This window comes from Oculina patagonica, chromosome 3 (genome assembly GCF_052425735.1).
Source record: "Oculina patagonica isolate OP01 chromosome 3, crgOcupat, whole genome shotgun sequence".
Classification (NCBI taxonomy): Eukaryota; Metazoa; Cnidaria; class Anthozoa; order Scleractinia; family Oculinidae; genus Oculina; species Oculina patagonica.
This window is the reverse complement of record NC_135760.1, coordinates 26,752,675-26,765,811: the sequence shown is the minus strand read 5'-3', so window position 1 is coordinate 26,765,811 and position 13,137 is coordinate 26,752,675. Positions and strand designations below refer to the sequence as shown.

Genomic DNA, 13,137 nt, shown 5'->3' with positions numbered 1-13,137 from the left:
AAGGGGAAAGATTTGATCAAACAAGTTTAGGTTTGTAAACAGGAAGACATAACGTACTACTATGAAATACATTACAATTGAATTGAAGAGAATTGAAGCTATTCATTGTTCAATTATGCGATCATGCAGAAAGGAAACGGTTTGACGTGGCCATTCTGGGACATGTTTTAAAATTATTGTACAAGTTTCAAATATCGTTAGTTAATTGTAGAACTAACCTGTTTTTTAATATTTTAAAACTATTGTAAGCGATCGAAATAACGTTTGTTAGTTTTGTGGATCGACTTAACCTTTCTCCGTACTGGAAAAAAGGCGAACATAAACGTTCAGTAGACTACAAAGTTTCAGAAGTTTCTCTGGCTGGGCCCATAATTTAAATGAATTGTCAGTTGAATGATTTCAGATGTAGTAAAGATTAAGGTTTTTGTCTGCGTTTGTGTTTGCGGCCCAAACTTATGTTTCTTGTTTTTCTTTTTACGAGAATTTCAGTAAACATGCAGAGTATCTATACTCTACGAGATATACTGTTCGAAATATTTCCTGTTGTCTTTTTCGCCGCTTCTCATTTACCATTTCCGATTCTATAAAGCTGCGAGCTTTCAGTATCTTTACTTTAAGAAAAGAACATCCCCCGAAAAGTTTGGCTTCTTTCTCTTTCGCGAAGAAAGTAAGTTAGTGGTAAAAAGTAAAATTTCAAATTTTCTGAAACAAGTGGCAGAGGCACTTATTAATGATGTAAATGTAAAGTCAATTTGTTAAAAATCTTTCTTTGAATTCGGCAAATGTACTAATTGATAGTTTGCAGTTGCGGCAGCACTAAGTTTTTCCTTGTTAAAAAGTTGATAAACAAAGTACTTGTTCAGCTACTCAAGAAAACGAAAAGCAGTTGTTCAAATGCAGAATCGTGGAACAAGGTGTGGTTTTCCTTTTGAAAAATCAGCCTCAAGGCAATTTTTTTGGTGTGTGGAATGGTATTTAAGTAGAGGTTTTATAGAGGTTCTAACTCTCCGCGCTCTATAACTGAGCGTTCTAAAGCTGCGCCATGGATCCCGAGCCGAAGGTGGACTTCAGTGATACCAAAGCTTTAGCTGAGAAGCGTTCCTCTCGGAAAACTAAGATCGCTATTATTGGTGTCTTGGCATTGGTTTTGTTTCTGGGTGCCGTGGTTTCTGTGACTTCGTTTTTCGTCCTGAGAAAAACTACTCCAACTAGGCTGGCAGAAGTCAAGCTTGAAGAGGGCGAAACCCTGACGTATCGCGTGGATCAGAACATAGAAATAGAAAGAGGAACTGTACAGAAAAGTAAGTCAACTTCTGTTTTAACAATTGTATTGTGAATGCCTTTACTTGAAACTTATGTTTCGTGCAATCCCTTACATTTTTCTGCCCTATCCTCATGTAAAGCTTTTTCGAACTGGCTAGTTTTTTCCTTCTTCTAGAATTGGCTGGTCTCTTTGTCGACTTAATATTAAATGTTTTACTTATCAAGCTATTAAACCGCAGTCACCTTCTGACAATAAGGAAAACAAAATACATTAATATTTGCAGTTTATTTCTAAGCTCGCGATGTGAAGATATACATTTTGAAAGATTTCACTTCGATTCGGAAATTATGGGATGTTTCTGTTGACAAACGAATCAAAATTTTAAATTCCCCAGGATGAACTAAATCATTGTGTGAATGGTCACTGGGCAATTTTAAATTACAGGAGAAATCAGAAAAGCCTCAAGTATAAAAATCGAACATTTTACTAAAACAAATTCCCTTCATGAAGATCGAATTTTCCGCGGGTTTTGTAAAATCCGTGGATTGCATTTTTGCAATCTAGTTCAAAGTTGGGACTTTCTGCAGACTTCCATAGTTTAAAAAATGTCCCTTTTAGGGCAAAAATAAATTACGAGTGGGTGATACAGTTTCTTTGTTGATAGGAATGTCTAAGTAGGGTTACCCTACCTGCGAATTTTGCTTGTAACCCGGGCTATCGACCCTAGCACCTAGGGTTACCCTACCTGCTTGTAAACAGGCCCTTATTTGACAAGACTTCCGTTACACATGTACAGCAATCGGTTCACGAATGAGTTTTGAACTGATCAAGTTAAAGGGGAAGTGGATTTTTAAATACCAAAACGGGATATACCTTCCAAAATTAATTTAAAAACTGTTTTGCTCTTTGAGAATTATCCATCTATCTATTTTCTTTTAATACTGTTAATCATTTTTCATTTTTCTTAATCTTTTTATTTTTATCTATCTATTAAACTCTCCATGTTATCTATTTTTTTAGCAAAATGCTAAATCATTTAACTAACGTATTTATTGCCGCAGGTAACATCCATGTCATAGTCTCTTTCCGGGTCCTTAACAAGACTTCAGACGAGTATTGGTTCCTTACGAAAATCAACATCACTTTCGCGGATGGAAACATCAATGTTCAAGGTTTGAATCAGAAAGCAAAGGGGCATGCAGAGTACTTCCTGGTGAGACTTCACATTTCGTCAAGGTATAGTATACTTGTGGTATACTTGTAATATATCTCAGTTAATGTTGCGTGTTTTAATTCAATATGTGGGTCAGTTGTGGTTAAAGGTTTGACCATTTGTCAGTCGAGGTTTTGTCTTTAATTCACTTTTTGTAAGTTGTCGGTAAGGGCCGAATCGCACTAGCGGACAAATTTTGTAACAATTGATTGATTTCATCATTAACGTGTCACTTGTCACAGAAAACAAGTGCGATAGCGTTTTTTGAGACCTAGAACTTGTCCAACATTTCAGGAAAACAAAGAAGCAGTTGTCTTATGATTGGTCCGCGTTGCACGCGCGATAGATGTTGTCAAACAATTGCAAAAACAAGTGCGAACGACTTGTTGGACAAGGGCAAATTTTGTCAAAACGGACAAATCATCAAAGGGGCCGAAGTCCTGCCTCAAGGCAGGACTTTTCATGACAAGTCGCATTCCCATGCCCCTCGTAATGCTAGATAACAATACGTTGTTGATTGGCTATTGTGTTTGGCCCAAATTGCACCGAAAAACAACACGCACTCAAAAGTTGTTGGGATAGTATGCACCGTGATGTGGCTCTCACTATCGTAATCCAGCCGCAAAATCTTTTCGCGAGAGGCAAAGCATATTTATAAGTGAAGTGTTTCGGCCAAATGTTAGAATGAGAAAAGAAAAAGTTATCTTGAGACGACTCATTATTCTACTGCATGAGAACGCGTACTTTAAATGCCAATTGTTTTAGATTTTTTTACCGCGTTGTACTGCATATTTGATGTTTGCCCAAGACGGCCGTGCTGAGAAATGTACAGGGATGGCAGAAGCACGTGCAGAGCTATTGTACTAATAATTACACCTTTTGTTTTCTTCAAAATGTCTCTGACTTGTCGCGACAATTTTTTTTTGTAAAAAATGTTATGACATTTAAAACTTGTCCGCTAGTGCGATTCGGCCCTAAGACACAATATGTCAGTAAAATTTCGGATTTTTTTTCTGTTGTCAGTTAAAGTTTAAATGTTTCTCAGCTTGTAAACCACCGAGGCTCTCAGTTATATATGCTGTTAGAAACATGGAGTGTGGTAGTCCCTAAGACATAGTTCTTAGAGCAGAGCAATCAGTTAACTTTGTAGCAGTGGGAAGAAAACAATTTATCCCCAATGTCAACATTCATCATTTTCTGGTTAACATGTATTGATGCTATAACGAGTCCTATAGGTTTTCGACTTTTAGTTGTTTTAAAATGCTTTTTAATATATCTTAAAATTAGTTTACAACCTGTTGTGTACTCTACAAATTATTATTTTGGCTCTAAAACAGTTAATACTCTGCTGGCGGCTGGCACGGCTTTTTTGCTATATTTTTGGCCCCAAAGTAATCTGAAACACGCAATGGAGGTTTAATATGCATAGAAAAAGGAAAATATTGATGATAAAAAATAATCTCAAGTTCAGAGGTCGAACACCAATTCTTGATAAATATTTCTGTTTATTTAATATTCTTATTAAAGCCGGGGTACACCTGAAATTTGTCTGCAAATGGAACTTTTTCATAAAATCTGTAGCCTTTAACAAGAGTAAAAAACTTGAGTGGAGTTTTGTAGAGTACACAGTGTGTGACTTATTTTTAATTTCCTTTGCAAGGCAGTATAAAATGTTTGTTTTTATGATAAGCGTAGTAGCATCAGGCAACTGTATATTTGTTTGTTTATTTACTGTGTCCTCGACTAACACAACAGTGCTAATACATTGACAATTGAATTAAATTTAGTCATTTATTTTTTTTTCCTTTGCATTTTGTGCCTCTGAAGAGTGATTTTTTCAACTGATTTCAAAATTTATGTATTTTTTCTCTTTAATTTTTTCGTATAGTAAAACGTTCTACCATAGGCAAAAAACTTTTACATTTCACTTCAGATTCTTCATTTTGTAAGTTATTTTACTAAATAAAAAAAAAAACAATTTAAAGAATTCAAGATGGATGATCTAAAATATGTCAATGTGTTAGTAGACATCAGTTATCAAATACGTAGCTGTTAAGTTTTGTGGTTATACATTCAAACTTGATGGAAATACTGATGAAAGAAGCATAATGTTTAGTAATTGGAATTGAAGAGTACACCATCCTGTGTTAATTTAGCGACTATAGCAGAAGCAGTTTTTTTTAAGTTACAGCAGGCGGGCTTCTGAATCCCTTCCACTCTCCGTTCCCAGTAGGTCTAAAACAATCCCTGTATCCCTTCGATGGCGAGCTGTTATTCCATTTTTGAAACTAGAAAAAAAACGCGTCAATGCTATATGTAATTGTTGTTTTTTTCAGACAAAGCAATGAACCATTTGAACTCTATGGAAACCGTCAAACGGAAGCAGAATTCGTTCATTACGTGTACGGCATCCTGGATCAGCTTCTGCCAGCCTTAAAACGTGATCTTTATGAAGACGTGGATGGACAGAAATTGCCTTCAGGTTCACAACTAAACCCTGAAAAGTCGCCTATACTCCCAGGAGACGTAAACATACACAGAAAAGCGAACACATCCGATAAAAACATAGTTTTCATAAACAAATCTTTTAATCGTAAAGATCTCCTCAATGTCTCATCTGAAATTGATGTAGACATGGAATATTCTGATTTTGCCTTAATTAACAAGAGCAACGGGATGGTTACAGAAAGCCGCGCGTACTTGTCTGAACAGCTGAACTTTGGAGAACCAATTCATACTAAAGATGGTTTCGATATTACCGCTATGAAAATACACTTATTTAGCCAAGTTTCGCTTATTGATCAAACCAACTCATTCTACTTCGGGAAAAAAGAATCGGAAACTATTACTTTCCACTTATTTGTGAAACTAGTTGTTCCAAAATCCACGGCTGTTAGCGATGATGATGATGATGATGATGATGATGATGATGATAATGACAATGATAATTTCGGTTCGACTCCATCTAATTCAAGTCAAATGTCTCCGAATAACGGCTCCTATTATGGCGAACTGCACAATTCGACAAATTCATCATCCCTTTCTGCTAAACGCCAGTTCCGAAGAGCAGCGGGAGATGTAGAAGAAGCATGGAGTCAAGCAAGCAACTTGCCATCATTGAGAGAAAAATTTAAGGTGTTCAAGAAGAAGGTGGTTGGAATAAATGTGCAAGGAGAAGGTCGCGTGTACCTGGAACCCTACTCTCAGGAGGTAGAAGTTGGCTTTTATATCAAAATTGGTTCTAGCGGTTGGAAAAAAATCTTCTTCGAAAGCTTCCAAGGACGAGACCTAACAAGCGGCGAGGTCATTACAAGGGAATTCACGAAGGGAAAAACAATCGTAAGTTGTTATCTTCCGACTAAAATACCTCTAGTACTTAAAATGATTAATTTTCAAGAATAGTGTTTCTGGCTACCATACTTAGTTCATAAAGCATAACAGCCGCAGTCTCTTTCTTGAGGTTCACATCAAGAAACATAATACTTAAAATTACGAGCATACAGTTACTGTCAACCCCCTAATGCACATGTTTCCATCGAAGTTTCAGTGGGAGAGTCAACCATGTTTTAATCAGAACATGTTTTCAGAATGTTTTTTTAAATTTGTTAGTTTTTGTTGCAAAATACCTAATACCAGATACCTATAACAGATACAACTCTGCAGCTTTTAGTATATCATCAGCTGTCAAATCGTAAAATCCAATAAAACGACCAGGTCTTATATTGTTCAAAGAAATTTTTTGGTGGGATTATTTTCGGGGAGGAAGGGAGGGGGTGCTTTTATTGTCGTAAGAAATTTTGCAGTACAACTGAGTGTTTGAGTTTATATGTTGAAGCAATGTTGCGTGTGAAAAATTGTGTGAAGCAACATAAAATAGAAAACAATATGCTCTCCTATCTTTCTTTAACAGCTTAGGTAATCGTTAATATAGGCTTTATATTTGGAGGGGCTTATTATCGGAAGACTTTGTACTTCCGATATTTTGGGGGGTGCTTTTGGGAGGGCTTATGTTCGGGGGGGGGGGGTGATTATTTGAAAAATACTGTATTAATGATGTTGTGCTTGTCACTCCTCAGAGCTATGGCTTCTATGTATTTGTGCTGTGGTTGGGCGTTGATTTCAGCCTGGATCTCACTGTCGGTGTTACGTTAAGCTTCCCTCCTGACCAGATTTCTGTTAATCCTCCAAAGATTGGTTTAAAGGTAATTAAGCATGTGTGAGCCGTTGTCACTAGGCTTGAATGTTTTTTTAAAGACCTAAGTTGAAGTTTCTCTTGCCAATCAATCTGCCAGAATCTGGAATCCGCTGTCCATAAAAATACAATATTGTGTGAGTTAATCAATGCTGCTGAAATGCAGAGTACAGCTAAAAGATTTTGGAATCCGCGAAGTCAAAACCCACATCTATATACTGCAGGGGAGACATTAATCACAAATACTGGTGTATTTTTTGTGACGAATTGATGTCGTCCAAGTATAATTCAAGTAAGGCGCAAACTGTTTTTCTCGCAGGATCTCCAAGGTGGAATTGTAGATAAGCCCCTCAAGTCTTTTTTCGAGGTATAAAAAGATAAACACCGGGTCCACCAGGCCAATGTTGTAATAAATACCTGGGAGTTTAATCGAGAAAATAAAGTAAATATGTAATGCTGTACAAGATCAAATGTTAATCCACAGACTTGAAAGTCGATGAATCTTTTTAAGACCTTGAAACAACAAGATTATCATGGCTGTTTCGCAGTGCATGTTTTACAGTATAATGTTGACGCTCACACTGTTTAATCTCTATCAGGTCGAACCTTATGCGGACGTTACGGCAAGCATCGATGGCTATGCTTCAATCTTCCTTGCCAAGGGTGGTATAGATGGAAGTGGTACATTGGTTGAACTGGCGCTTCCCGCGACGTTGTCATACAAAGAAGGGGAGTGGTGCTTGGACGTTTCCTGTGACTTGACAGCTTTGAAGTTAAGTGCTCGTATTTACTATCAGACGAGGTATTGGAGCTGGTCTTCTTGGAAGTGGAAATGGACTAAAAAGAAGACAATAAAATCATTCGGAACTTCGTCTGCTATTAAAAAGAAATGGGAGATCATCAGCAAGTGCCCAATCTAGGTCATCCCTATTATGAAAGGACCATTATTTTTTTGAGGGGGTGTAAGGATCTAAAGGTGATGATGGGCACAGCTAGCTGATGCTCTGAATATATATTTTTCTGGTTCTGCCCCTTTGCGTGACTTTTGATGCCAAATCCTAGCTTTTGAGTAGGAATGTGATTTTATCTCGTATTTACCAGCGCACCTTCACTGAGAAAAATAATGGTCCATCCATAAAGAGAGGTGACTGAACACCTATTCACCTCTATACAAAAATGATGTGTGTGTGTGTGTGTGTGTGTGTGTGTGAATGCGTGTCAATATGTTTTGTTTATCCCTTCGATTCCATGATCACATCACGGTAAAAACATTTAACTGAAGAATAAGGTTGATTATGATTACGGCAGATTATCAACTGTCCTCCTCAATAGTTTAGAATTTAACGTAGCTCTTTTAACGACAATTAGCTAGAAATACATTTAGATCAATACATTTGGTCAAAATAAGTAGCTAGAAATACATTTAGTTCAATACATTTGGTCAAAATAAGTATTTTTTCATTTTTCCCCTCTTGCTGCATCGATGAATAATAAGAAAGAGCAACATTATAAGAACACCTCTTCTACAATTTTTTACTTCCGACGGCACCGTGGAAAGTATAAATTTTTTTCCTTCGAGATCTACGAGAAAAGGAAACTTCCAATTTAGTATGCGTCTGTTTGTGGTGGAAGTTTCAGTTCATTTCCCAGCTATAAGGACACATCTCAGTTATCAGATTAAAAAGGCGTCATTTATTAGTTGACAATTAATATTTTGACCAATTCTCCGTCAAATCCGGCCAATCCAGACCCAAAGTAAACAACTTGCCCTTCTCTTTGTTTGTAACCTTTTAGAGTGAAAGAATCCTAGTAAGCATGTGTGTGTGTGTGTCTGCTATAGAACTGTTCTTACGTGTCCTTGAAGTAAACTTGCGAATATAACCCCCACGAGGCTCAAAAAACATCAGCGTGTTCTGAGAGAAAGAGAAGGAATCTAGGCGAAGTTTTCGCTTTTTGAAAGTGTTTTAGGAACACCAGCTGTTTTAGAAAGTGTTTTAGGAACACCAGCTTTAGAAAGTGTTTTAGGAAAATTGTCCGCCATCATTTCGGTTTGTTTTTCTGAGTCTTGTCTGAGTCGTGACGTCACTCACGCGCTTCGCTATTGGTGAACTCGTTTGGAAAGAAATTTATTTTTCACCGGTACTACATCGGGGGTTTGTCACTGGCAAATGACACGACAGTTTACTTCAGGTACATGTTAGTGTGCAACAATATGTTACGTAAAAAAACAACAACAAAAAACAAAACTAAAAAGAAAACAATAAACGAACGAGCAAAAAATTGGTTATAAGCTTGGCGAGCAGCTATACCAGTTACGTATGTTTCAGTCATACTCTATCGCTAAAAAAACTGAGCTGAAGCTACTCATCATGTGTGGATGATGAAAAAAAATAAAAAAAGATAAAAAGGCCGAATTCACGGAGAAGGTTGTATTACGATCTCTGGAGAGAGCATGAAATGACTTTGTAACACCTGTAGTCTTAAGGGGACTAGAGGAGGTCCATATCAAAGAGATGTTGTATTTGTAAGATTGGGTGTGATTTTGAATAAAGCCTACCAAAAAAATTATTTATTGTTTTGCGTACCTTTATGATTCAATTAAAGTTGCGCTATCCCTTTCTGAAACTGAAAGTGTTCTTTTTTAAATAAACAGGGCGGATGCGCCATTTGACACTTCCCTGCTTTGAAAAATTGCAGACCCTATTTTGGCTTTTGACGAAAGACAGCGTGATTGCCTAAAAGAACGTATGACCGAGGTTACATCGATGCTTGTATTAGAATTGGTCGATGAACTGTATAAAGGCAGCTTTTTTAAACTTATCACTTACTACACCCTTGAAAAAAGCAATACTTTGCATTGGGTTCAGGAAATTGCAAGCTTGCAAAACGTAACAAACTTGTAGCAAAAAAATTGTATGCAACATGTTATTTTAGTTACTTCCGTCATTTTGAGTGACTTATTGTTTTCTTGCATGTTTGCTTTAAATTGGTTTATTTTTAGTTATGTTTGTACCCATCTCTATTTTATTTTCGCAATTTTTGCGATTTGCCAGCCTCGCGGGACTACCACAATTCTCTTTAGGATGTGAGGTAATGGTGGGCCTTCTGCTAAGGGAAAACGAGGGTAAAAATGCTTCCAAGGAAGCCGGGTAAACTTAGAGAGAAAGCGGCGGCCAAAAAAGGACACATTTTAGTTTTGCCTGAACCCTGCAAACTCAAGTTCAACTTAGGACCTGTTTATATCGAGAAGAGTGTTTCTGTTTTCTTTTTCAACTTTGGATATGTTTGACTCGCATATCAGGGACATATAGAGCATGCACGAATTCGGAAGGACCAAGTTTTGACTCTGTCAGCAGGAACACAACTTTTATCATAAAATGCGGTAAAAGATGGCCGGCTCGGGGTGAGGGTAACACTCCTATCAGGGACAACCTTTCATCCATGTTTGGGTCTTCCCTAACCTGGAAAAACTTGGCGGACGTTATTCAAACGACATAAAAGCATAATGCAGGCGTGAATCAGAGCGTGAACTTAGGTATCAGAAATCTTTATTTAGCGTTAACACTGCGGACACTCCAAGGTGTAACTAAAATACAATCCTACTTAACAACTGGGGATATGTAAAACGTCAAAAAAAAAATCATTTTACATGTGTGCTTAAAATTCTCAGCTTGTTACTTACTTTGTTATTGCAAATACTTTGATAAAATATAATCTTACGAAAAGCACGTAAAAGAAACAATACATGCGCTTGAAATTCTCGCTTACAAACTACTTTCTTACTTTAAACTTTGCATGTAAAAGTCCAAATTTTACAGTTAATCAACTTCTTCAACTGTGGGTCCATCGCAAGTGCTGCCTGTCTGCTGCTGTCCATGTAACTTGCTCATGATTGGCGAACACACTCTTTGCAGGTCTTTCTCCTTTTCTTGATATTCTTCTTTGTCTGCCATTGAATTCCTGTCTAACCAATCGATCACTTCTTGGGCCTTGCTCTTCACCGTCTCCATGTCGTCAGAATTCAGCTTGTTCTCAACGTTTGGATCTTGTACTGTTTGTTTGACGCTGTAGGCATAATTCTCCAAGCTGTTTCTCGCAGCGATGGTCTCACGCTGCTTCTCGTCTTCTTCCTTGTACTTTTCAGCTTCAGCTACCATGCGATCGATGTCCGCTTTAGACAGCCTCCCCTTGTCGTTGGTGATAGTAATAGTGTTGGTTTTTCCTGTGCTCTTATCCTTGGCGGAAACGTTCAAGATCCCGTTAGCATCGATGTCGAGAGTGACTTCAATCTTTGGCACGCCGCGCGGGGCAGGGGGGATTCCAGTCAGATCAAATCGTCCCAGTAGATTGTTGTTTTTAGTCATGACCCGCTCGCCTTCAAATACTTGAATGTTGACTGCTGGTTGATTATCTGAGTAGGTTGTGAACTCTTTTGAAGCGTTTGCTGGAATTCGCGCATTGCGTTCGATTAGATTGGTCATCACTCCGCCAGCGGTTTCAATCCCGAGGCTTAGCGGTGTAACATCGAGCAATAAGACATCTTTGATCTCGGAACTCTGGTCACCGGATAAAATTGCTGCCTGGATTGCTGCCCCATATGCCACGGCCTCATCTGGGTTGATTGACTTGCTCAACTGTTTGCCATTGAAGAAGTCTTCTAGCAGTTGCTGCACTTTTGGGATTCTTGTAGAGCCTCCGACCAGAACTACTTCGTGGATTTGTGATTTGTCAAGCTTTGAATCTTTTAGTGCGTTTTCCACTGGTTCCAGGCATGAACGGAAGAGATCTATACAAAGTTCTTCAAATTTCGCGCGGGTAATCTTGGAGTAGAAGTCAATTCCGTCAGACAGTGAGTCGATCTCTATATTGGCCTGTGTACTAGATGACAGGGTTCTCTTGGCTCTTTCACAAGCGGTCCTCAGGCGACGCAAGGCTCTCGCGTTACCTTTGAGGTCTTTCTTGAACTTGCGCTTGAATTCTTGCACGAAATGATCCACGAGGCGATTGTCGAAATCTTCACCGCCGAGATGTGTGTTGCCAGCCGTGGAGCGTACTTCAAATAACGATCCTTCATCTATGGTCAGCACAGAGACGTCAAAAGTTCCCCCACCGAGGTCGAAAATCAACACGTTCTTTTCTCCGCTGAGGTTCTTCTCCAAGCCGTAAGCGAGGGCGGCAGCGGTGGGTTCATTGATGATTCTCTTGACATTCAGCCCTGCTATCAGTCCAGCGTCTTTTGTGGCTTGTCGCTGAGAATCGTTGAAGTAAGCTGGTACTGTGATCACTGCATCCTTGACTGTCTCACCTAAGTAAGCTTCAGCTGTCTCTTTCATCTTGGTCAGAACCATGGAGCTGATTTCCTCTGGGGTAAAAGTTTTTAACGCTCCCTTGGTCTGTACGCGGAGTTTAGGTTTCCCAGCCTCACTAATGACTTGGAAAGGCCAGTTTTTTCTGTCTGATTGTACTGCGGGGTCGTCAAACTTACGGCCGATCAGTCTCTTGGCATCAAAGATCGTGTTGCTTGGGTTTAGCGTTGCTTGATTCTTGGCAGCGTCGCCGATCAAACGTTCCGTCTCAGTGAAGGCGACATAGCTGGGAGTCGTTCGGTTTCCTTGGTCGTTGGCGATGATTTCAACTTTGCCATGTTGAAATACACCAACACAGGAATAAGTTGTTCCAAGGTCGATTCCGATTGCGGGAGCTAACTTGACTGGCATCTTCAGCTGCTTCTGATGAAATTCTTTTTGTCTTTCTTCTTGCTGAGTAAACTTTTAGTTAGGCAAAATTTGACTGTGTTGTGAAACGGGCCTGTATTTATACCCCCTTTCCAAAAACACATTACATCAGATTTCTAAAAATAAAAAAGTGCTGACTTCATTCTGATCGAGATCCACCAATAAAATTGCTTATATTTTCGGTAAGAAATATCCAGAGTTTTCTAGAATTCGTGTTCTAGAACATTTAGTCGATTCTACACCATTCTGGGCATTGCTAGAATCTAGTAGAATGTTCACGTTTTGGGAACTCGCGCAATCCACGCGCTTCTCGAGCTTTCGCGAAATTTCTGTGGGCACCAATCTCTCTCGGCCTTTTTGGAGCCACTTTGCCCAGCGGCTATGCTATACTTTGAATTAAATATGGCGGCGATGTTGTCCTTAAAATTTTAAGGATTATTTTTTAAAAGTTATATTGGGTGCTTGGAATATTAGTTCATGTCATCTATCTATCCTCTATATACAACATTGATTGTACTTCTCCTCTTGTCCATGGTATGACGCCTCAATCCGCCTGCAGAGGCTGGTTTTGTCGTTGCTGACGATTCGAGAGCAGACAAATTTTATGAACAAGGAATGTCTCGCGCGCCGTATCCCTGTATCTCAGGAAGGGCTTCACACACACGAGTTCCTAGAGTCTCGCGCTGGACATGTTGCCTCGATCGCTGGATTTTATGAGGACGTTAGCGCTGTG

The 13,137-nt window shown here is 38.8% G+C and overlaps 2 protein-coding genes across 2 annotated transcripts; one reads left to right on the top strand and one right to left on the bottom strand.

Annotated features, from left to right (window-relative positions):
• Window positions 1–5,111: 5,111 nt before the first annotated feature.
• Window positions 5,112–7,589, top strand: LOC144647599 (putative skeletal organic matrix protein 1). Its single transcript, XM_078507381.1, has 3 exons — window positions 5,112–5,816; window positions 6,554–6,679; window positions 7,269–7,589. Exons 1-3 carry the CDS (start codon window positions 5,112–5,114, stop codon window positions 7,587–7,589), a joined length of 1,152 nt encoding a protein of 383 aa, XP_078363507.1.
• A 2,611-nt stretch (window positions 7,590–10,200) lies between these two features.
• On the bottom strand, window positions 10,201–12,465 carry LOC144647311 (heat shock protein 70 A1-like). The gene has a single exon (XM_078507091.1). It carries the CDS (start codon window positions 12,384–12,386, stop codon window positions 10,488–10,490), a length of 1,899 nt encoding a protein of 632 aa, XP_078363217.1. The 5' UTR covers window positions 12,387–12,465; the 3' UTR covers window positions 10,201–10,487.
• Between the last annotated feature and the right edge of the window lie 672 nt (window positions 12,466–13,137).